Source organism: Coregonus clupeaformis, chromosome 26, assembly GCF_020615455.1.
Source record: "Coregonus clupeaformis isolate EN_2021a chromosome 26, ASM2061545v1, whole genome shotgun sequence".
Classification (NCBI taxonomy): Eukaryota; Metazoa; Chordata; class Actinopteri; order Salmoniformes; family Salmonidae; genus Coregonus; species Coregonus clupeaformis.
The window spans coordinates 29,495,620-29,519,473 of NC_059217.1; the positions used below are offsets into that span (position 1 = coordinate 29,495,620).

The 23,854-nt window shown below is 46.5% G+C and overlaps 1 protein-coding gene across 6 annotated transcripts in view; it reads right to left on the reverse strand.

Annotated features, from left to right (window-relative positions):
- Positions 1 to 23,854, reverse strand: part of LOC121540613 (SRSF protein kinase 2) — a 125,070-nt gene that overhangs the window by 26,821 nt on the left and 74,395 nt on the right. For all 6 annotated transcript variants that reach the window (XM_041849624.2, XM_041849623.2, XM_041849626.2 and 3 more), the window contains 5 exons: positions 4,393 to 4,544; positions 1,063 to 1,171; positions 572 to 659; positions 363 to 450; positions 144 to 250 (listed from right to left, as the gene is read on the reverse strand). In XM_041849624.2, the coding sequence (XP_041705558.2) occupies positions 144 to 250; positions 363 to 450; positions 572 to 659; positions 1,063 to 1,171; positions 4,393 to 4,544 (544 nt within the window). The remainder of the gene's footprint in view (positions 1 to 143; positions 251 to 362; positions 451 to 571; positions 660 to 1,062; positions 1,172 to 4,392; positions 4,545 to 23,854) is intronic.

A 23,854-nucleotide genomic window follows, 5' to 3' on the forward strand; every position in this document is an offset into this window, starting at 1 on the left:
AAAAAAAAAAGCTAAAAATTAATGAACAGCAGTAAAATAAAATAACAGTAGGGAGGTTATATACAGGGGGTACCGGTACAGGGTCAATGTGTGGGGGCACCGGTTAGTCAGCACTAGTGTGTGCGTGCATTTGTGTGGCATACCTGTTTGATAATACTCTTAACACAGGGAAGAGGAAGGCCCTGGTAGTTGGACTTGATGATCCACTTTAGAAGGTGGTGTCCCAGAACCTCAAACACCATACACACATCTGGGACAGCTGGTCAAGGAGGACCACAGCTTAATCATTGAGATACATACACAGATATAAAGAGCTCACACACACACACACACACACACACACCCTCTGTAGACAAGGATACGTATTCCGTTGATTCCAGAGATCTTGAAGTCATCTATCAGCTGAACCACCATTTCTTTGTTTTGGTCAGAGGGGTCACTCTCTCTCACCTGGAGATGAACGACAAAAAATAGAGAGATCAGGACGGAGGGTGTGAGAGAGAGGTGTGAGAGGCATGGGGAAATGAAGCACACACACACACACACACACACACACAGAGTCGCTACTCACACATCTGAGCAGTTTGATCTCATCCAGGGCTGTCTCTGTGTAGTGCTGAGCACTTTTCACCACCTTCATCGCCACAAAGTTCTTTACCCTGAAACAACATAACACACAGTGAGATCCATATCACAACATGATGGACTACAGCAGAGCTAGCCATGCAACACTGGAGTTGAACGAATCAATCACAGATTAGGGAAAAACACACTGCTGAGGAAGATGTTTACTGGTAATGGTTTCATATCCAATAACAATGTCCATGTGAGTGAGGAACAGCGTACAGTGTATGATTGTGCAATTGATTTAATTGGAGCTAAGTGAGTATATGTGCGAGCTGTGCGATGTAACCTAGTGAAAGGTGATATTCTGACACTGCAGCTGCTACTGTGTCACTGTGTAGGAGTGGTTTTGTTGCAGCCGTTGTCATGGCGATGAGTTGGTAACCGTGTTGACCCGTCTGCCTCCCGTTGACAGGTATGTGTGTGTGTGAGACTCACTGAATGTCCCAGCACAGCCATACGGTGGAGAAGTGACCCCAGCCCAGCTTGCGGATCACATGGTACCTCCCGTTGAACAAGTCCCCTATCTTCACCGGATGGTATCCACCTGAGAGAGAGAGAGAGAGAGCGAAAGAGAAAGAGTGAGATACTGTTAGAAAAAGAGAGAGGAGTGAACATAGATAATCAAGATACTGATACTTCGAGCCAGGCTACTGAAACTATGCCATCAGTAGGAGGGAGGGAGTGAGAGAGGATTAAGAAAGAGAGAAAGACAGAGAAAGGGAGATAGTGGAAAAAAGATAGAGAGAGAAAGAAAGAGAGAGAGAGGAATAGAGAGATAGAGAGAGAAAGAGTCACAGCGACAGTGTCTTCTCTTCAGTCTCAAGCCAGTCCTATGTGAGAAGGTCCTCAGTAGGTCCTCACAGCTATCAGGATATCAGGCTCCTCAGTAGAGACCACTCCCTCTTGGCACAGACAACAACCTTGAGCCTTGGTGCTGGTGCCAAGCATATAGAGCTTCTGGCTAGTCACACTGCTGCAAATGACATTTGGAGCCAGCAGGGATGATATAAGAGATAGAGTAAGAGGTAGAGAAAGGAGAAGAAGAGATGGGCTTAAGTGTATTGGAGTGTGGGTAAAGGCGTCCGCATGCTTCCCAGCCGAAACAGTTTGGAAAGGTTTGTGCATAAAGTTGAAGTCGGAAGTTTACATACACTTAGGTTTGAGTCATTAAAACTCGTTTTTCAACCACTCCACAAATGTATTGTTAACAAACTATAGTTTTGGCAAGTCGGTTAGGACATCTACTTTGTGCATGACACAAGTAATTCTTCCAACAATTGTTAACAGACAGATTATTTCACTTATAATTCACTGCATCACAATTCCAGTGGGTCAGAAGTTTACATACACTAAAGTGCCTTTAAACAGCTTGGAAAATTCCAGAAAATGATGTCATGGCTTTAGAAGCTTCTGATAGGCTAATTGACATCATTTGAGTCAATTGGAGGTGTACCTGTGGATGTATTTCAAGGCCTACCTTCAAACTCAGCGTCTCTTTGCTTGACATCATGGGAAAATCAAAAGAAATCAACCAAGACCTCAGAAAAAAATGGTAGACCTCTACTAGTCTGGTTCATCCTTGGGAGCAATTTCCAAATGCCTGAAGGTACCACGTTCATCTGTACAAACAATAGTACGCAAGTATAAACACCATGGGACCACGCAACCGTCATACCGCTCAGGAAGGAGACACGTTCTGTCTCCTAGATATGAACATACTTTGGTGCGAAAAGTGCAAATCAATCCCAGAACAACAGCAAAGGACCTTGTGAAGATGCTGGAGGAAACAGGTACAAAAGTATCTATATCCACAGTAAAACGAGTCCTATATCGACATAACCTGAAAGGCCACTCAGCAAGGAAGAAGCCACTGCTCCAAAACCGCCATAAAAAAGACAGACAACGGTTTGCAACTGCACATGCGGACAAAGATCGTACTTTTTGGAGAAATGTCCTCTGGTCTGATGAAACAAAAATAGAACTGTTTGGCCATAATGACCATCATTATGTTTGGAGGAAAAAGGGGGTTGCTTGCAAGCCCAAGAACACCATCCCAACCGTGAAGCACGGGGGTGGCAGCATCATGCTGTGGGGGTGCTTTGCTGCAGGAGGGACTGGTGCACTTCACAAAATACACGGCATCATGAGGAAGGAAAATGATGTGGATATATTGAAGCAATATCTCAAGACATCAGTCAGGAAGTTAAAGCTTGGTCGCAAATGGGTCTTCCAAATGGACAATGACCCCAAGCATACTTCCAAAGTTGTGGCAAAATGGCTTAAGGACAACAAAGTCAAGGTATTGGAGTGGCCATCACAAAGCCCTGACCTCAATCCTATAGGAAATGTGTGGGCTGAACTGAAAAAGCGTGTGCGAGCAAGGAGGCCTACAAACCTGACTCAGTTACACCAGCTCTGTCAGGAGAAATGGGCCAAAATTCACCCAACTTATTGTGGGAAGCTTGTGGAAGGCTACCCAAAACGTTTGACCCAAGTTAAACAATTTAAAGGCAATGCTACCAAATACTAATTGAGTGTATGTAAACTTCTGACCCACTGGGAATGTGATGAAATAAATAAAAGCTGAAATAAATCACTCTCTACTATTATTCTGACATTTCACATTCTTAAAATAAAGTGGTGATCCTAACTGACCTATGACAGGGAATCTTTACTAGGATTAAATGTCAGGAATTGTGAAAAACTGAGTTTAAATGTATTTGGCTAAGGTGTATGTAAACTTCCGACTTCAACTGTATATTCTTCAATAAAGTCTTTGTTGTCATTCAACGAGAGACGACTACTTTTCATGCACATTTTTTCTTTGAGAAATACTGCACATCTTAGTTAGATGTAAAATTGTGTGACTAAGATCTCCTCTGCAAAAATGTCAAAATTAGTAACAGATTTCTTTAGTTATTTTAGATTAATTCTGACAATTTTTATGAGCGTATACTGGCTACGGCGTCTCAAAATGGACAAAGTACTATTGCTGCTTTTTTCTCATTTTTCAAGTGCACATCTTTTAAGGGAGTATGCGAGCTCACTCGTTCGGTTAGCCGAGTACGGCTAGGCGCCAGCCGAACTGAATCATGCTGAAACCTTAAGTGAGTGTGTCTAGGGAGGGGGGTGTATGCGGGCATGTGTGAGAACGAGAGGAGAAAGACAGAGTGTATGCAAGAGGTAGACAGGTAGAGAGGTAAAGAGGTAAAGAGGTAAAGAGGTAGAGAGGTAGAGAGGTAGAGAGGTAGAGAGGTGTAGAGGTAAAGAGGTAAAGAGGTAGAGAGGTAGAGAGGTAGAGAGGTAGAGAGGTAGAGGTAGAGAGGTAAAGAGGTAAAGAGGTAAAGAGGTAGAGAGGTAGAGAGGTGGGGGGGGGTGAGAGAGGTGGGTGGGGAGGTAGGTAGAGAGGTGGAGGGGTGGGTGGGAAAGAGGTAAAGAGGTAAAGAGGTAAAGAGGGGTAGAGAGGTGGGGGGGTGTGAGGTAGAAGGTAGAGAGGTGGGGGGTGGAGAGGTAGAGGGGTAAAGAGGTGGGGGTGGAGGTAGAGAGGTAGAGAGGTAGAGAGGTAAAGAGGTAGAGGTAAAGAGGTAGAGAGGTAAAGAGGTAGAGAGGTAGAGAGGTAAAGAGAGAAAGGGGGAGGAGATAAGAGTTAAGAAGACAGAACTTGATACTTGTGTATGCATGTATAAGCTATGTAAGTTATACACGTGTGTGCATGCATGGATGCGTTCATGCGTGGGTTTGTGAGTGTGTGTTATCTCCCCCCACCTTTGCAGTAGTCTGCGGGGTCCTCCTGCTCCTCATCGTCAGAGCCTAGGATCTCCTCCTCTGGCTCTGGGGGGACGGCCGGCTCAGGGGGGGCTGGAGGGGGAGGTGGGGGAGTGGGGACAGACACAGGGGCTTTTTGCTGGGTCTCAGGCCTGACAGAGAGAGAGAGAGAGAGAGAGAGAGATAAATACTGTTAGAACCTGAATTGGTTAGGGTAGGAACGACCCTTTGCGCTTACAACATACCAACACGCAATTACCCTAGAATCATCACTGCAGTCGAACATGCATAGCTGAATGCCATTTCTCTTTAAGACCTGATTCCATCCCCTATCCCTTTCCCTAGCCTTTGGTGTTCTCAGATCTGAAAGGATTGGAAATGGAACTAGGCCCATGAGGAAGAGAAGATATACATGTCTGCTGTATTTTTAAGACTTTAGTATCTTATCAATAAGACAGTGTGTGACTTCTCTTCCCCCTGTGAAAAGTCTGAATTAGACATTAGAGGAGCCTTGTGTTGTCCTATCTAGCTGTATTAGACATTAGAGGAGCCTTGTGTTGTCCTATCTAGCTGTAGTAGATATTAGAGGAGCCTTGTGTTGTCCTATCTAGCTGTATTAGACATTAGAGGAGCCTTGTGTTGTCCTATCTAGCTGTATTAGACATTAGAGGAGCCTTGTGTTGTCCTATCTAGCTGTATTAGACATTAGAGGAGCCTTGTGTTGTCCTATCTAGCTGTAGTAGATATTAGAGGAGCCTTGTGTTGTCCTATCTAGCTGTATTAGACATTAGAGGAGCCTTGTGTTGTCCTATCTAGCTGTATTAGACATTAGAGGAGCCTTGTGTTGTCCTATCTAGCTGTATTAGACATTAGAGGAGCCTTGTGTTGTCCTATCTAGCTGTCCTCTAACATCTAGGACAACACAAGGCTCGAAGATGTGGATGTCGATTAAGGCAGCCCTCCGCACCTCTCTGATTCAGAGGGGTTGGGTTAAATGCGGAAGACAAATTTCAGTTGAATGCATTCAGTGGTACAACTGACAAGGTATCCCCCTTTCCCATTTCCTTTCCTCCAGCGTCTAATACAGCATAGCATTCTGCTGGACAACATAGGCACTTAGCATTGAGATTCCTGCAGTCATACACGCGCACTTACAAACACAGAGACACATATAGCTTACTGTAAGTATGGTACTGGAACTGTCCCTGTATATAGCTTCCTGTAAATATGGTACTGGAACTGTCCCTGTTTATAGCTTACTTCTCATGTTCTTCTTATTTCTATTTCTCGTTGGTTTTTGTTCTACCTTGTTATTTTTAGTGCTACATTGACATTGATTACTGCATTGTTGGGTTTGGAGCTTGCAAGAAAGGCATTTCACTGTACTTGTGCATGTGACATTAAAACTTGAAACACACACAATACACTTAGGCTATATATTCATACACACTCATACACACTCCATGCTTGGATCTGTTCCCTTGCAGCAGGATGGTCCTTAACCAAAACAGTTGTGTACTGTATCATAGATCACTTCCACAGGCTCAGTGCTTTCATGCACACACACACACCTAGCCACAATAACTGTGAGCCCACTCTATAGCAGTAGCCAGCCTACTTCAGTGTGTCTGTGTACATGTATATTGTGTATTGGTGCATGGAAATGTGTGTGGATATATGTGTGTGTGTGTCACAGGAGGTTGGTGGCACCTTAACTGGGGAGGACACGCTCGTGGTAATGGTTGGAGCGGAATAAGTGGAATGGTATCAAATACATCAAACACATATTTTCCATGTCTTTGATACCATTCCATTTGCTCCATTACAGCCATTATTATGAGCCGTCCTCACCTCAGCAGCCTCCACTGGTGTGTGTAATGTGTATGTGTGTGTTCATTCATACTGTAGGGAACAATGTACATCCTAGAACACACACACACACACACACACGGGTGTGTGTTTGTGTGTCTATCGCAGCACTATGACCACTCATACACATAACAGCAACAACAGAACCAGAGTGTTTCTGAGTGCATGGAAAGCCCGTGTTTAACAACAAGAGCAGCAAGGCAGGAACTAACTCTTAGGATGCGTTCCAAATTGCACCCTATTCCCTATATAGTGCATTACTATTGACCAGGGCCCATCAACAGTAGTGCACTATGTAGGGAATAGGGTGCCATTTGGGACATATCCTTAGACAAAGCAGCTGATTCAGAGGGGTTGGGTTAAATGCGGAAGACACGTTTCGGTTGAATGCATTCAGTTGCGCAACTGACTAGGTATCCCCCTTTCACAGAGCTAATCACTGGCTGCCATTCTCCTCATTGCAGACATGCCAGTCCAGGCTGTAGTCAACTGACACAGCAGCAAGGGGGTACATTTTTTGGGGCACTGAGCAAATTTTAGGCATTGTGAGCGGAAACTTGAACGTTGTGAGGATTTTGTGCAACTTCCGGTGCGCGTTTACAGTGAACACTGAGGCTGTACTCTTACAGTTTTAGACAGTAGCTAATAGGCTATTGTGGCTATTTAAGCACAATGTAGGCCTACCAACAAAACCAATGGAGCAAATCCCATAACATTTTCACATGGAAATAGCTTTTGAATTCTATGATCTAGCCTACAGTAGCCTGTATGTGGTGTTCAATGCAGGCCTACATTGCATGAGACTTTTAAAAACGTTTTTACATTATGAAGGGCTTGACATTAATTAATGATTTTTTTACTTGGTCTGTAACACCATGGGCCAAATAGGTGACTGTAAATGGCATTTTATTGTGTTATATGATGCAAGAAACCACTTTAGAAAATAAAAGTCATTATTATTACCATACAGAGAATTAGACAATGTAGGCTATCCCTCTGCCTATTGGCTTATTTGCATATTCAAGCATGTCTCAAAATACAACACTGCCCATTTCATTATGACATAAGCTTTTTACCTGACTGACTTTTCAAAGAATTGTAGCTTACATGTGTTGTGCTCTCGTAGGAAGCAGTAACTCCCCGGCTCTGCGCTCTGATCTGAACTGATCTGAAAAGCGCATTCACTTGCTGGTGATTGAAAGGCAGGAGCAACCCCTGCCAATAGAATTCTACTCTGTTGCGCTCTGGTTCTGCCTACAACAAAATCACAGACTCAACCTTTCAAAGTTAGATTTGTTTTGGTTTGTTGCATTGAAAAGGGGCTGATATAATGTTGATTCGATCACATAAAAAACTATCTATATAGTGCAAACTAAATGGGGCGAACTCAGAAGTTCAATCTCTTGCGTCTCTGCGTGGCCTGGCATTTCTTCTGTGAGCGGTAGTCCTGGAGGAGGTGCGCGCCGCGCACACGAGGGAACATTTGGGATAACCCTGGTTTCTTTTTCCTCAGGACAAATGCATTAACTAACACTTTGTTTCGGGGCTTAACAGGGCTGTTGGTTTCTAGATGGTTAAGTGTCACAAGCAGTGTAATTATGTAAGGGATAATCAATGAGCGGGCTATGCTTTCTATGGAAAATAATGAATGATGTGGAAGGTGTGTTCCATGACGTGCTAGCGGAGTGGAACTGACCTTCCACAGAGTTGCATTATTTTCCAGAGAATGCATAGAGCCCAGAGTTCATTATCCCTTTTATACCATGGCTATTATTTAACTCATTTGCTGGTAGAAATGTGTTCAACATCCACTGAAGTAGCTAGCAAGTTTACTAGATAGCTACAGTAGTTACCATGGTAACTAAACAAACATACTTGCTAGTTTAGTAAACCAAACCACCAGTCCCAGCTTGCTATTATGAAAATCGAATTCAACAATACGGCAGGTAGCTTAGTGGTTAAGTGGTTAAGAGCATTGTGCCAGTAACCGAAAGGTCGCTGGTTCTAATCCCCGAGCCGACTAGGTGAAAAATCTGTCGATGTGCCCTTGAGCAAGGCACTTAACCCTAATTGCTCCTGTAAGTCGCTCTGGATAAGAGCGTCTGCTAAATGACAAAAATGTAAATGTAAATAATGTTTTCAATTCGATTTTTGCTTTCGAAAGCAGTTCAAACAAAACATGTAAGAACGAACTATAGCCATTGAATTCTTCTGTGCAGATATACTGTGCATAATAGGGAATTATAAACTGGGTGGTTCGAGCCCTGAATGCTGATTGGCTGACAGCAGTGGTATATCAGACCGTATACCACGGGTAAGCCAAAATATTTATTTTTACTGCTCTAATTATGTTGGTAACCAGTTTATAATAGCAATAAGGCACCTCGGGGGTTTGTGGTATATGGCCAATATACCACGGCTAAGGGCTTCATGTGTGTGTGTGACCATGTGTGTGTAAACAACGCCCTGTGTGGTATGTCCTGTAAGTGTGTTTGTGTGTGTGTGTTGAGCAGGTCCACAGCACCACCCCCCGCACCCCATTTCGTGAACTAACATTCACACTTGCCTCTTTCCCCCCCTTACTAGCTCTGACTTTGCTGCTAGCTACTTTATTGAGGAAAAATGTACTTACTATGACTGAGATATGTGGTTGTCCCACCTAGCTACCTTAAGATGAATGCACTAACTGTAAGTTGCTTTTCTTTAACGAGTCCGACGCAAAGGATATACTGCTTTCTCGGGAACGGGCCCAAATCCCCATCATTTGCGTGAAAAAAAGACGGAGAAAATGGGGCCGGAGGTCGGACTGCCTTGTGCCTTCTGAGAATTCGTAGGCGAGTGAGTAAACCTCCACTACCATCCATTATATTGGCCAACATGCAATCATTGGAAAACAAAATGGATGATCTACGATCAAGAATATCCTACCAACGGGACATTCAAAACTGTAATATCTTAAGTTTCACTGAGTCGTGGCTGAACGACGACACAGAAAATATAGCGCTGGCGGGATTTTCCATGCATCAGCATGACAGAGAAGCTACGTCTGGTAAGACGAGGGGCGGGGGTGTGTGTCTATTTGTCAATAACAGCTGGTGCGTGATGTCTAATATTAAAGAAGTCTCGAGGTATTGCTCGCCTGAGGTAAAGGACCTTATGATAAGCTGTAGACCACACTATCTACCAAGAGAGTTCTCATCTTGTCACGCCCTGGCCTTGAGAGGCCTGTTGTCTTTAGTTGGTTTGGTCAGGGCGTGAGTTTCTATGTTATATATTCTATGTTTATGATCTAGTTAGTCTATTTCTGTGTTTCTAGGTTTGGCCGGGTGTGATTCCCAATCAGAGACAGCTGTCGCTCGTTGTCTCTGATTGGGAATCATACTTAAGTAACCCATTGCCTACTGTGTATTGTGGGATGTTGTTCCTGTTAGGCTTGTATGTGTATAGCCCTTTGGACTTCACGTTACGTCGTTTCTTGTTTTGGTTATGTATGTTTATTGGGTGAATAAACATGTACGCTTTTCACGCTGCACCTTAGTCCGACCCGTCTCTCAACGTTCGTGACAGAAGATCCCACCAAACGAGGACCAAGCAGCGTGGCCAGGAGGAGCAAACACCCGGGACACAGCGGGAGGCTACGTTGGTAGATGTCCTCCTCGTTTGGGGGAAAATCACAGAGGAGGAGGCCGTCCGTTACGGTAGGGCAATGACGGAGGAAGCCCGGGTAGAAGAGGATCAACGGCGACATCAACGGTGCCGGCCGAAGAGGAAGCCCGAGAAGCAGCCCCAATAATTTGTTTTGGGGGGGCTCACGGGGTGGACGACGAGGCAGCAGGAGGCCGGGAAAGGGCTGACTAGAGAGGAGGAGGTGTCGTGCGAAAGTGGGCATCCAGCCAGGACGGGTTGTGCCGGCTCAACGCTCCTGGTCTCCAGTGCGCCTTCACGGTCCAGTATATCCTGCGCCAGTCCTACGCACTGTGTCGCCAGTGCGCGTTCACAGCCCAGTGCGTCCTGTGCCAGCGCCCCGCACGTTTCGTGCGAAAGTGGGCATCCAGCCAGGATGGGTTGTGCCAGCTGTACACTCCAGACCTCCAGTACGCCTCCACGGTCCAGTATATCCTTCCCCGGTTCTACGCACTGTGTCACCAGTGCGCCTCACCAGTGCGCCTCACCAGTCCAGTACGGCCCGTACCTGCTCCCCACACTAAGCCAGTGGTGCGTGTATCCAGTCCGGCACGGCCCGTGCCTGCTCCTCGCACCAAACCAGTGGTGCCTGTCGCCAGCCCGGTATGCCCCGTACCTGCTCCTCGCACCAGACCAGTGGTGCGTGTCCACAGTCCGGCCCGGCCTGTTCCACCGGTGCCTGGTCCAGCAACGGTCAGCTGCTCCATTCCGGAGTCAGAGCATTCCGCTCCACCGGTGCCTAGTCCAGCTCCGGTCAGCGGCTCCATTCCGGAGTCAGAGCATTCCGCTCCACCGGAGTCCAGTCCAGCTCCGATCAGTGGCTCCACTCCGGAGCTGGAGCAATCTGCTTCACCGGTGCCTGATCCAGCTCCAGTCAGCGGCTCCATTCCGGAGTCAGAGCATTCCGCTCCACCGGGGTCCAGTCCAGCTCCGGTCAGCGGCTCCATTCCGGAGCCAGAGTAGTACGCACCACCGGTGCCCAGTCCAGCTCCGGTCAGCGGCTCCACCCCGGAGCCAGAGCAGTCCGCTTCACCGGGGTCCAGTTCAGCTCCGGTCAGCGGCTCCACTCCAGACCCAGAAGTCAGCCTCTCTCCAGGGTCGGGGCCTCCCACACCAGGGTCCAGACAGGGCTTGGTGCATCGTGGGGGGATTGACGATCCAGGCCCAGACGTCAGCCCCTCTCCAGGTTCGGGGTCTCCCACACCAGGGTCCAGACAGGGCTTGGTGCATCGTGGGGGGATTGCCGATCCAGGCCCAGACGTCAGCCCCTCTCCAGGTTCGGGGTCTCCCACACCAGGGTCCAGACAGGGCTTGGTGCATCGTGGGAGGAAGGAGAGGGGAAGCATCGCGCCGAGGTCCAGACCAGACCAGGGGCGCAACGGGGAGGCAGAGAGGAAGAGGTCGTCACGCCCGGAGCCGGATCCGCCTCCGAGGCTGAAAGCCCACCCGGACCCTCCCCTAATGAGTCAGGTTGGTGCGGCCGGAGTACGCACCTTTGGGGAGGGGGGGGGTACTGTCACGCCCTGGCCTTGAGAGGCCTGTTGTCTTTAGTTGGTTTGGTCAGGGCGTGAGTTTCTATGTTATATATTCAATGTTTATGATCTAGTTAGTCTATTTCTGTGGTTCTAGGTTTGGCCGGGTGTGATTCCCAATCAGAGACAGCTGTCGCTCGTTGTCTCTGATTGGGGATCATACTTAAGTAGCCCATTGCCTACTGTGTATTGTGGGATCTTGTTCCTGTTAGGCTGGTATGTGTATAGCCTTTTGGACTTCACGTTACGTCGTTTCTTGTTTTGGTTTGTATGTTTATTGGGTGAATAAACATGTACGCTTTTCACGCTGCACCTTGGTCCGACCCGTCTCTCAACGTTTGTGACACATCTATATTATTCGTAGCCGTCTATTTACCACCACAAACCGATGCTGGCACTAAGACCACATTCAACGAGCTGTATAAGGCCATAAGTAAACAAGAAAATGCTAATCCAGAAGCAGCGCTCCTAGTGACAAGGGACTTTAAGGCAAACTTAAATCCATTTTACCTCATTTACATATTAGTCATTTAGCAGGCGCTCTTATCCAGAGCGACTTACAGTTAGTGAGTGCATAATTTTTTTTTTTTTTTCATACTGGCCGCCAGTGGGAAACGAACCCACAACCCTGGCGTTGCAAGCGCCATGCTCTACCAACTGAGCTACACGCATGTCTACCAGCATGTCAAATGTACAACCAGAGGAAAAAAATAACTCTAGACCACCTTTACTCCACACACAGACACGCATACAAAGCTCTCCCTCGACCTCCATTTGGAAAATCTGACCATAATTCTATCCTCCTGATTCCTGCTTACAAGCAAAAACTAAAGAAGGAAGTACCAGTGACTCGCTCAATACGGAAGTGGTCAGATGACACGGATGCTACGCTGCAGGATTGTTTTGCTAGCACAGACTGGAATATGTTCTAGGATTCATCCAATGGCATTGAGGAGTATACCACCTCAGTCATAGGCTTCATCAATAAGTGCATCGACGACGTCGTCCCTACAGTGACCGTAGGTACATATCCCAACCAGAATCCATGGATTACAGGCAACATCCGCATCGAGCTAAAGGCTAGAGCTGCCGCTTTCAAGGAGTGGGACACTAATCCAGACGCTTATAAGAAATCCCGCTACGCTCTCAGACGAACTCTCAAACAGGCAAAGCGTCAATACAGGATTAAGATTGAATCCTACTACACCGGCTCCGACGCTCGTCGGATGTGGCAGGGCTTGAAAACTATTACGGACTACAAAGGGAAACCCAGCTGCGAGCTGCCCTGTGACGCAAGTCTACCAGACGAGCTAAATGCCTTTTATGCTCGCTTCGAGGCAAGCAACACTGAAGCATGCATGAGAGCACCAGATGTTCCGGACAACTGTGTGATAACGCTCTCGGTAGCCGATGTGAGCAAGACCTTTAAACAGATTAACATTCACAAAGCCGCAGGGCCAGACGGATTACCAGGATGTGTAATCAAAGCATGTGCGGACCAACTGGCAAGTGTCTTCACTGACATCTTCAAACTCTCCCTGACTGAGTCTGTAATACCTACATGTTTCAAGCAGACAGCCATAGTCCCTGCGCCCAAGGAAGCGAAGGTAACCTGCCTAAATGATTACCGCCCTGTAGCACTCACGTCAGTAGCCATGAAGTGCTTTGAAAGGCTGGTCATGGCTCACATCAACAGCATCAATCCGGATACCCTAGACCCACTCCAATTCACATATCACCCCAACAGATCCACAGATGACGCAATCTCAATCCCACTCCACACTGCCCTTTCCCACCTGGACAAAAGGAACACCTATGTGATAATGCTGTTCATTGACTACAGCTCAGCGTTCAACACCATAGTGCCCACAAAGCTTATCACTAAGCTAAGGACCCTGGGACTAAACACCTCCCTCTGCAACTGGATCCTGGGCTTCCTGACGGGCCTCCCTCAGGTGGTAAGGGTAGGCAACAACACATCTGCCACGCTGATCCGCAACACTGGCGCCCGTCAGGGGTGCATGCTTAGTCCCCTCCTGTACTCCCTCTGTTCACCCACGACTGCGTGGCCTAACATGACTCCAACACCATCATTAAGTTTGCTGACGACACAACAGTGGGTGGCCTGATCACCGACAACGATGAGACAGCCTATAGGGAGGAGGTCAGAGACCTGGCAGTGTGGTGCCAGGACAACAACCTCTCCCTCAATGTGAGCAAGACAAAGGAGATTATCGTGGACTACAGGAAAAGGCGGGCCGAACAGGCCCCCATTAACATCGATGGGGCTGTAGTGGAGCAGGTCGAGAGTTTCAAGTTCCTTGGTGTCCACATCACCAACAAACTATCATGGTCCAAACACACCAAGACAGTCGTGAAGAGGGCACGACAACACCTTTTCCCCCTCAGGAGACTGAAAAGATTTGGCATGGGTCCCCAGATCCTCTAAAAGTTCTACAGCTGCACCATCGAGAGCATCCTGACCGGTTGCATCACCGCCTGGTATGGCAACTGCTCGGCATCTGACTGTAAGGCGCTACAGAGGGTAGTTCGTACGGCCCAGTACATCACTGGGGCCAAGCTTCCTGCCATCCAGGACCTATATACTAGGCGGTGTCAAAGGAAAGCCCAAAAAATTGTCAAAGACTCCAGTCACCCAAGTCATAGACTGTTCTCTCTGCTACCGCACGGCAAGCGTACCGGAGCACCAAGTCTAGGACCAAAAGGCTCCTTAACAGCTTCTACCCCCAAGCCATAAGACTGCTGAACAATTAATCAAATGGCCACCCGGACTATTTACATTGACCCCCCCCTCCATTTGTTTTTACACTGCTGCTACCCGCTGTCTATTATCTATGCATAGTCACTCTACATGTACAAATCACCTCAACTAACCTGTGCCCCCGCACATTGACTCTGTACCGGTACCCCCTGTATATAGCCTCAGTACTGTTATTTTATTGTGTTACTTTTTATTATTTGGTAAATATTTTCTTAACTCTTTCTTGAACTGCATTGTTGGTTAAGGGTTTGTAAATAAGCATCTACACCTATTTGGCGCATGTGACAAATAAAGTTTGATTTGATTTGATAAGAGCATCTGCTAAATGACTCAAATGTCAAATGGAAATGTCCGGACAGGAGTCTCTCATACATGGTAAATTAGAGAGCGGGAAGCATTTTCCCCCCTGAAACACTTTTCTGTGTGTGTGGGCATGCCCAGAACTCAACTCACTCATGAAGGCCAGAGGAGTATTTGGAAGACAAACACATACAGTACTGAAGAGCATGTTCTCTCCAACTCTCCACAAATACACTTCTACTGTCACACCCATCTAAGGCATTTTCAAAGCCAACCCCTATCAAAGCATGTCTTGTGGCCAGTCTTAATTATTGGGAGATAACCCTCTCACACATTCACATGTAAAAACCTGCTTTAACCTTTAGAGAAAAGATAGCATGTTCCCCAATATACAGTAAAGTAGGGAAAAGATTAGGAGCGGAGACATGGGGGATGGAGAGAGAGAGTAGAAAAGGAGAAACAAACTAAACTCCAGGGACAAAAAATTGAATAAAGAGGAAAGGCAAATGCACACACACACAGACACACACACACACACACACACACACACACACACACACAGAGAGAGAGAGAAATGTACCGGTAGTTGATTAAGTAAATCACTTCTCAGTGTGAGTATGTGAGAGCAGAGCACAGTGATACTCCTCCCATCCCCAAAGCCTCTGTTCTAATTCAGGAAAATAGTTCAACATTGTTTATCATTCCCCTGCTAAATGGGAGAGGAAGACAGAAAACTCTTCTCCCTAACGTCAGGACAGCGGAGTCCCTGCCCATCTTCCAAAAACGTCTGAAACCTTACCTCTTCAAAGAGTATCTTAAATCAGACATCTCAGTCTTTATTTTTGCGCTAGTTTGAAATACCTGCACCAAAACTCCAGTATCTAAACTTGTTTTCCATTTTCTTTTTAAATAGGGAGCACATTTGTTTTCAGCACTTTTATTTACATGACTGATCAAAACTCGTTTTCTCATGGCTCTCTCTTGTCACTCTGCAGCAGACATATGGTAAGCAATATGTTTGGAACATCGAATCAACATGAAATCACAGTACCGAATCACAATACATATAGAATCCTGAGAATCGCAATACATATCTTATCGGCATCTAAGTATCGTGAAAATATCGTATTGTGAGGTCCCTGGGGCGGCAGGTAGCTTAGTGGTTAAGAGCGTTGTGCCAGTAACCGAAAGGTTGCTGGTTCTAATCCCCGAGCCGACAAGGTGAAAAATCTGTCGGTGTGCCCTTGAGCAAGGCACTTAACCCTAATTGCTCCTGTAAGTCGCTCTGGATAAGAACGTCTGCTAAATGACGTAAATGTAATTCCCAGCCCTATGTGCAATGAACATGAAGTTTAGTAGTATGATGTAGTATGAGATCTCAAGGCTTGTCAACAGCCTAAATATATGTAGCGAGGAAAGGCGGCTGGGTGCCTCCTCCTTTCAGATAGAACAACCTCAGTATACCCCTGTTCATTCAGTAACATCTTTCCTTAAAAACCATCGTCACATATTGGCGGTCCGTCACCAAGGAAACATTGATTAGGCCTTCCATTATACATCCTTGATGGTAAATCAGCATGTCTGACTCTGTACGGCTAGGAAAAGGCAACCTAGGGGTTAACCCATTTCACCTTGGGTACATAGACCTAGCTCTCACTGAACACACTGTTGTCACCTAGTAGGTAATATCATAGAAATAGGGAATATGGATTATATTTATATCGGTAAAACAGATCATATAATTCAGTGAATTATAGGATCTACAGTATATGGGTAACACATTGATACCTGAACACAACTGTAAGTAAACTCAGTGATGCATCAGTTATGGAATGCCACTGTCATCTCAGTTACAATTTGAGAAACACTGAGAACTATTAAGTAAGACAGACATACTGTAGCTGAATTAAGACCTTTTTTAATTCAGCTGTCTGTCATTGTGATGAGTCATTGATAATGGAGGAGCGTTATCACCTAGGCAATAGCTTACTAAGCAACTTGACTGTCCACTCAGTGAATACCAGCCTCCCTCAGTCAGAACCAAAACATCATCCCATCCCCCTGGTAATAGGCTACCACTCTCTCTTTTACTGATTCATCATCATCCCTCTCTCTCTCCCTCCCTCTCTGTCCATTTCTCTCCATCCGTATTAGTCTCTCCCAGCAGCAGGCCAGGCCAGCTGACTAATTTGCTCCTCTCCTCCGGTATGTCTGCTCTGCACAGGCCAAGGAAGTGAGATCTCACTGCTATTTCAGTCTGCGGCTTGCCTGCCTGCCTGATGTCACACAGCACTGCCCCCACACTATCCACACTCGCCATGATGAATCTGTACATTACCACTTACCTCCCGCACCATTATGGATCTGAGGCTACAGATATCTGTACAATACATGGCCATAAATCGACCATTACGGGTCTGTAGTGCAATATTTTACTGTCCACACACCCCGCCATTTTGGCTCTCTCGGTGTACAATACGTAAAAATAACTTCAGCCCTCCCATTAGCATATACTGTCCATCGTCACCATGCATCAACGTTGGTGCAGAATCATTATACTACTGTTCGACTAACCAACTAAACACACCAACCTCGCTATTACAGTAACCTCTGTTTACTTGTTGACTTCAGAGAGATCATGGAGATGAGAGAGAGTGGATTGTTTTGCAGACAAATCAATGTATAGTATTCATAGGTTGCAACTCCGTCACGTCATGCCATTGTTATGAATGTTCTCAAGCCGCCCTCTACCGGCGGCGAAATAGTGGTGCCCTAAAGTCGTGATAAGGCCAGTCATTCTGAACGGAGGTTAACGACTGTTAAATCTAAATTACACTATAGTGCCTGGAAATACGATGACATTGCTAAATTAGTCAAATATATAGTAGGAAACAACTTTGCCAGCATTATCATCTTGTCTAATTTACTTTAGACAGAGAGCAATGTTGTCATTAGTGAGCAAAGTTAGTCAAAAATAGCTAGCAATGCTAATGTTAGCTAGCTAAGATCCAGTGTCCTCCCCTCAATCTTAGATAACTAGCTAACGTTATACTGCATCTAAAGTCAATCTGGCGACATCAAAATGATGACAAAAGTTGTTCCTACTAATTACTTGTCTCCTATTGAATGGCATTGCCAAGCCACTGTAATGCATTTTTGATTAAATCTTCATCAGCGCTCATTGACGATGCATTGAGTAGAATACTAGGTCGGGCATCAGTCCAAAACGAACGTCAAAACAATATTGTGACGAAACATGCAACCCATGAATAGGTCCAGTTCATACTGTACTGCCACTATATAGTACACAAAACACAGACAGAAAAATAAATATTATGAACACACACACACCAGCGCTATGCTGCAGTGCACACCAGTCAATAGGTGCTGATTAGACTGTTACTTTATTTTCCCATGGGGCAGCCAATAGATACTGCACTACATGTTGCACTACACTGACCTACACACTACTACACACAAAAACATACACACTACTACACACAAAAACATACGACCAAGAACACACAAAAGCCAATACAAACATCATCACTTAATGCACACTACATTATACTGTATCTAGCTCGAATGCCAGAGTAGTAATACTTTTTTATGACATCATTAATTAATCAAACAGGCCTGAGCCCAGAGAAATAAGAATGAATGCCTGAGCCACGCATTGGGCTGTCACTCACACGCCAGGCACGGAATAATGCGACCAGCAACGACAACAACTACTTAAACCGGGACTCACTCTTTTCACGCCACTTCGATACAAAGTGATTTTTTTGTAGCAGGTTAGGAGAGCATTTTCGCTAACCCTAACCCTTTTCCTAACCTTAACTGTCTCCTAACATGCTGTGTAAACTGCTACGAAAAAGTTGCTTCAGTATCGAAGTGGCGTGAAAAGAGTGTTTCCCTAAACAACCTGTGGTATCCTAATACCATCACTATCATCAATAGCCTAGCGATGACAACAGTGACACATCAAAGGTGACAGGCTTGTGGTGCTGAAAGGACAGCAACCGTAATCTGTTCACTCCGTGGAGAACACTTTTTGTAAAACACAAACAGGTCCGATAGAAAGAGCAGTGTAACCAGTGTGAAATGGCTAGCTAGTTAGCGGTGTGCGCTAGTAGCATTTCAATTGGTGACGTCACTCGCTCTGAGACCTTGAAGTAGATGTTTCCCTTGTTCTGCAAGAGCCGCAGCTTTTGTGGAGCGACGTGTAACGGTGCTTCGAGGGTGACTGTTGTCGATGTGTGCAGAGGGTCCCTGGTTCAAGCCCAGGTAGGGGCGAGGAGAGGGACGGAAGCAACACTGTTACAACAGCATACTGTTAAAAGCAACCCATTCATAAGCCAGTAGGCCCCCAATCATAACAAAAACACAACCATTAAGCATTTCCAAATCAATACGTACAACTTGATCAAAGTAACTGGTGATCTAAAGTTTAAATGCAACAATGTTTCACACGCATTATTTTCAAAGCGATAGCTAACAAGCAAGCTGCTAAAAACAGTGCCACTCACCAAATGATAATCATTTGTAAGTTAACTTCTTGTTGAAAGTTAATCTTGAAGGGAGATGTTAACAAATCAGCAAAAACATCCTCTTTTGTAATGTCATTTGAGTTGATTGAACAAATCACAGCACAGATTGATGGGTACACTTCCTGATTTTACTTCCTGCTTTGCTCCTATGGGTACACTCGCAATGGCCCCAGTCCACCCATTATGCCATCATTGACTTGAATGGGAACACCCATTCTATTCATTCTTATTTCTATGGTTAACCCTTCCTTTCCAACACAAACTGAAGAGATTAAATAGAAATTAAAACATTTTATTTTATATTTTAATTGTATAAATTCTTAGGCCTTCTCTGAAGGTGTAGAAGGCCTTTACGCTTCCCCACTGATTAAATGCAAGGGCACCCAGCCACCCACACGTTAATTCAGAAACACACTAGTAAGCATACACACAAGACCACATACTCACTGTCACACTACAGCATAGTCAGACACCCATCCACAACTGGATGGGACTTTTGTTCCATAGAAGCGCTTGACATTGAATCATATTTGCATTGTGAAACAGGCCTGCTAGCTGGCATGCTACTTCTTACTGACACCACAGCCTGTTCCCATGTCACTGGCCCATGTAACAGCTCACACAAACACAAAGACACACACACACTCGCACACATGCCTGTGCACACACGCACACACACACACACACACACACACACAAACAAACGCGCACACACAGTTGAGGCACACTGACATGACTGCACAGCCAGCATAAACACAGAGGGCTGATTCTACCCTATTGACACAAGAGGCAATATGATTTTGTGTGTGTGATGTTTACTACACAGGATGTGTGTGAATGTGTACTTACTGTACATGCATTGCTAAACATCAAGCCATTAGACTTGGCTGTGATCATGTGATGTGACCACAAACAACCCTGAACAGTTACAGTATAATATCTGCATTCCTCCACATATCAATACACATTCCCATAGGTACAGTATCTAGCTACAGCATACCACTAAGTACTGAATAATTTGTCTGGAACTCAACCACTCATACAGTCTATTCACATCCATATTCATTCAGTGATGTCAAACAGAGCCATGACCATTGTGGAGGTCGATTCCTCCCACGCTGGTACAGTTGAAGTCGGAAATTTACATACACCTTAGTCAAATACATTTAAACTTAGTTTTTCACAATTCCTGACATTTAATCCTAGTAAGAATTCCCTGTCTTAGGTCAGTTAGGATCACCACTTTATTTCAAGAACGTGAAATGTCCGAATAATAGTAGCGAGAATAATTTCTTTCAGCTTTTATTTCTTTCATCACATTCCCATCACATTACATACACTCAATTAGTATTTGGTAGCATTGCCTTTAAATTGTTAAACTTGGGTCAAACGTTTTGGGTAGCCTTCCACAAGCTTCCCACAATAAGTTGGGTGAATTTTGGCCCATTCCTCCTGACAGACCTGGTGTAACTGAGTCAGGTTTGTAGGCCTCCTTGCTCACACACGCTTTTTCAGTTCTGCCCACACATTTTCTATAGGATTGAGGTCAGGGCTTTGTGATGGCCACTCCAATACCTTGACTTTATTGTCCTAATGCCATTTTGCCACAACTTTGGAAGTATGATTGGGGTCATTGTCCATTTGGAAGACCCATTTGCGACCAAGCTTTAACTTCCTGACTGATGTCTTGAGATGTTGCTTCAATATATCCACATAATTTTCCTTCCTCTGTCACGATCGTCGAAGGAGGAGGACCAAGGCGCAGCGTGATACTCGTACATCTTATTTTATTAAGTGTACACACGATAAACAAAACAACAAACGATACGTGAAGTCCAACGGTACTAACAAACCAAAAGGAACAAGATCCCACAAACACTGTGGGAAAACTGGCTGCTTAAGTATGGTTCTCAATCAGAGACAACAAGCAACAGCTGATACACGTTGCCTCTGATTGAGAACCACACTGGCCAACATAGAAATACAATACTAGAATGGAAAACAAAGAGCACAAAACATAGACTCTACACACCCTGGCTCAACATAAAAGAGTCCCTAGAGCCAGGGCGTGACAGTACCCCCCCCCCCAAAGGCGCGGACTGCGACCGCGCCTAAACATAACCGAACAGGGAAGGGCTGGGTGGGCATTCCTCCTCGGAGGCGGTTCCGGCTCCGGGCTTGACCACCACCCTCCAACAAACCCCCCATAGCGCCCCTGGTCCGGTCTGGCCCCACTGGCTGGAGCTGGACTGGACATCGGTGGAGCAGATTGCTTAGGCTCCAATGTGGAGCAGCTGACCGGTACCTGACCAGGCACCGGTGACCCAGGCACGGGTTGTGCCGGGCTGGCGACGCGCACCGTAGGCTTGGGGCGAGGGGCAGGAACAGGCCGGGCCGGGCTGGCGACGCGCACCATTGGCTTGGTGCGAGGGGCAGGAACAGGCCGGGCCGGGCTGGCGACGCGCACCATTAGCTTGGTGCGGGGAGCAGGAACAGGCCGGGCCGGGCTGGCAACGCGCACCATTGGCTTGGTGCGGGGAGCAGGAACAGGCCGGGCCGGGCTGGCGACGCGCACCGTAGGCTTGGTGCGAGGGGCAGGAACAGGCCGGGCCGGGCTGGCGACGCGCACCATTAGCTTGGTGCGGGGAGCAGGAACAGGCCGGGCCGGGCTGGCAACGCGCACCATTGGCTTGGTGCGGGGAGCAGGAACAGGCCGGGCCGAGCTGGCGACGCACACCGTAGGCTTGGTGCGAGGGGCAGGAACAGGCCGGGTCGGGCTGGCGACGCGCACCATTAGCTTGGTGCGGGGAGCAGGAACAGGCCGGGCCGGGCTGGCAACGCGCACCATCGGTTTGGTGCGGGGAGCAGGAACAGGTCGGGCCGGACTGGGAACACGCACCACTAACTTAGTGCGGGGAGCAGGAACGGGCCGGACCGGACTGGTGACACACACCACTTGCTTGGTGTGAGGAGCGGGACTGGGTTTCTTCATAACCCTCCGCTCCCTCAGCTGCCTACACAGTTCCTCTCGCCGTGCCTCTACTCTCTCCTTCTCCCTTATTGCCTCCAGTAGCTCCTCCCTCTGAACCACTAACTCCTGCTCCCTCTGGACCAATAGCCCCCTTAACCTGGTGGCCTCCTCTCCTATTCTCCCGATACGCCCTGTAGCTGCCTCCTGCTGCCCCGTCATCCATGCCGTGTGCCCCCCCCCCCCTAAAAATTTATTGGGGTTGCCTCACGCCTGTCTGACGACGGCACTGTTGGCGCCGTACCTCCTCTCTCGCCAGGGCCTTAACTTTAGCCCATGGCCCTTTTCCCGCAAGCATGTCCTCCCAGGACCACCATTGGCCCACCTGGGCCATCGCCAACCTCTCCAGCTCCTTACTCGGCGCTTGCTCCTGGACACGCTGCTTGGTCCTGTTTTGGTGGGATCTTCTGTCACGATCGTCGAAGGAGGAGGACCAAGGCGCAGCGTGATACTCGTACATCTTATTTTATTAAGTGTACACACGATAAACAAAACAACAAACGATACGTGAAGTCCAACGGTACTAACAAACCAAAAGGAACAAGATCACACAAACACTGTGGGAAAACTGGCTGCTTAAGTATGGTTCTCAATCAGAGACAATAAGCAACAGCTGATACACGTTGCCTCTGATTGAGAACCACACTGGCCAACATAGAAATACAATACTAGAATGGAAAACAAAGAGCACAAAACATAGACTCTACACACCCTGGCTCAACATAAAAGAGTCCCTAGAGCCAGGGCGTGACATCCTCATGATGCTATGTATTTTGTGAAGTGCACCAGTCCCTCCTGCAGCAAAGCACCCCCACAGCATGATGCTGCCATCCCCGTGTTTCACGGTTGGGATGGTGTTCTTCGGCTTGCAAGCTGCCCCCTTTTTTCCTCCAAACATTACGATGGTCATTATGGCCAAAAAGTTATATTTTTGTTTCATCAGACCAGAGGACATTTCTCCAAAAAGTACGATCTTTGTCCCCATGTGCAGTTGCAAACCGTAGTCTGGCTTTTTTATGGCGGTTTTGGAGCAGTGGCTTCTTCCTTGCTGAGCGGCCTTTCAGGTTAGGTCAATATAGGACTCGTTTTACTGTGGATATAGATACTTTTGTACCTGTTTCCTCCAGCATCTTCACAAGGTCCTTTGCTGTTGTTCTGGGATTGATTTGGACTTTTCGCACTAAAGTACGTTAATCTCTAGGAGACAGAACGAGTCTCCTTCCTGAGCGGTATGACGGCTGCGTGGTCCCATAGTGTTTATACTTCATTACTATTGTTTGTACAGATGAACGTGGTACCTTCAGGCATTTGGAAATTGCTCCCAAGGATGAACCAGACTTGTGGAGGTCTACAATTATTGGCTGATTTATTTTGATTTCCCCATGATGTCAAGCAAAGAGGCACTGAGTCTGAAGGTAGGCTTTGAAATACATCCACAGGTACACCTCCAATTGACTCAAATGATGTCAATTAGCCTATCAGAAGCTTCTAAAGCCATGACATCATTTTCTGGAATTTTCCAAGCTGTTTAAAGGCACAGTCAACATAGAGTATGTAAACTTCTGACCCACTGGAATTGTGATACAATGAATTATAAGTGAAATAATCTGTCTGTAAACAATAGTTGGAAAAATTACTTCATGTCATGCACAAAGTAGATGTCCTAACCGACTTGCCAAAACTATAGTTTGTTAACAAGAAATTTGTGGAGTGGTTG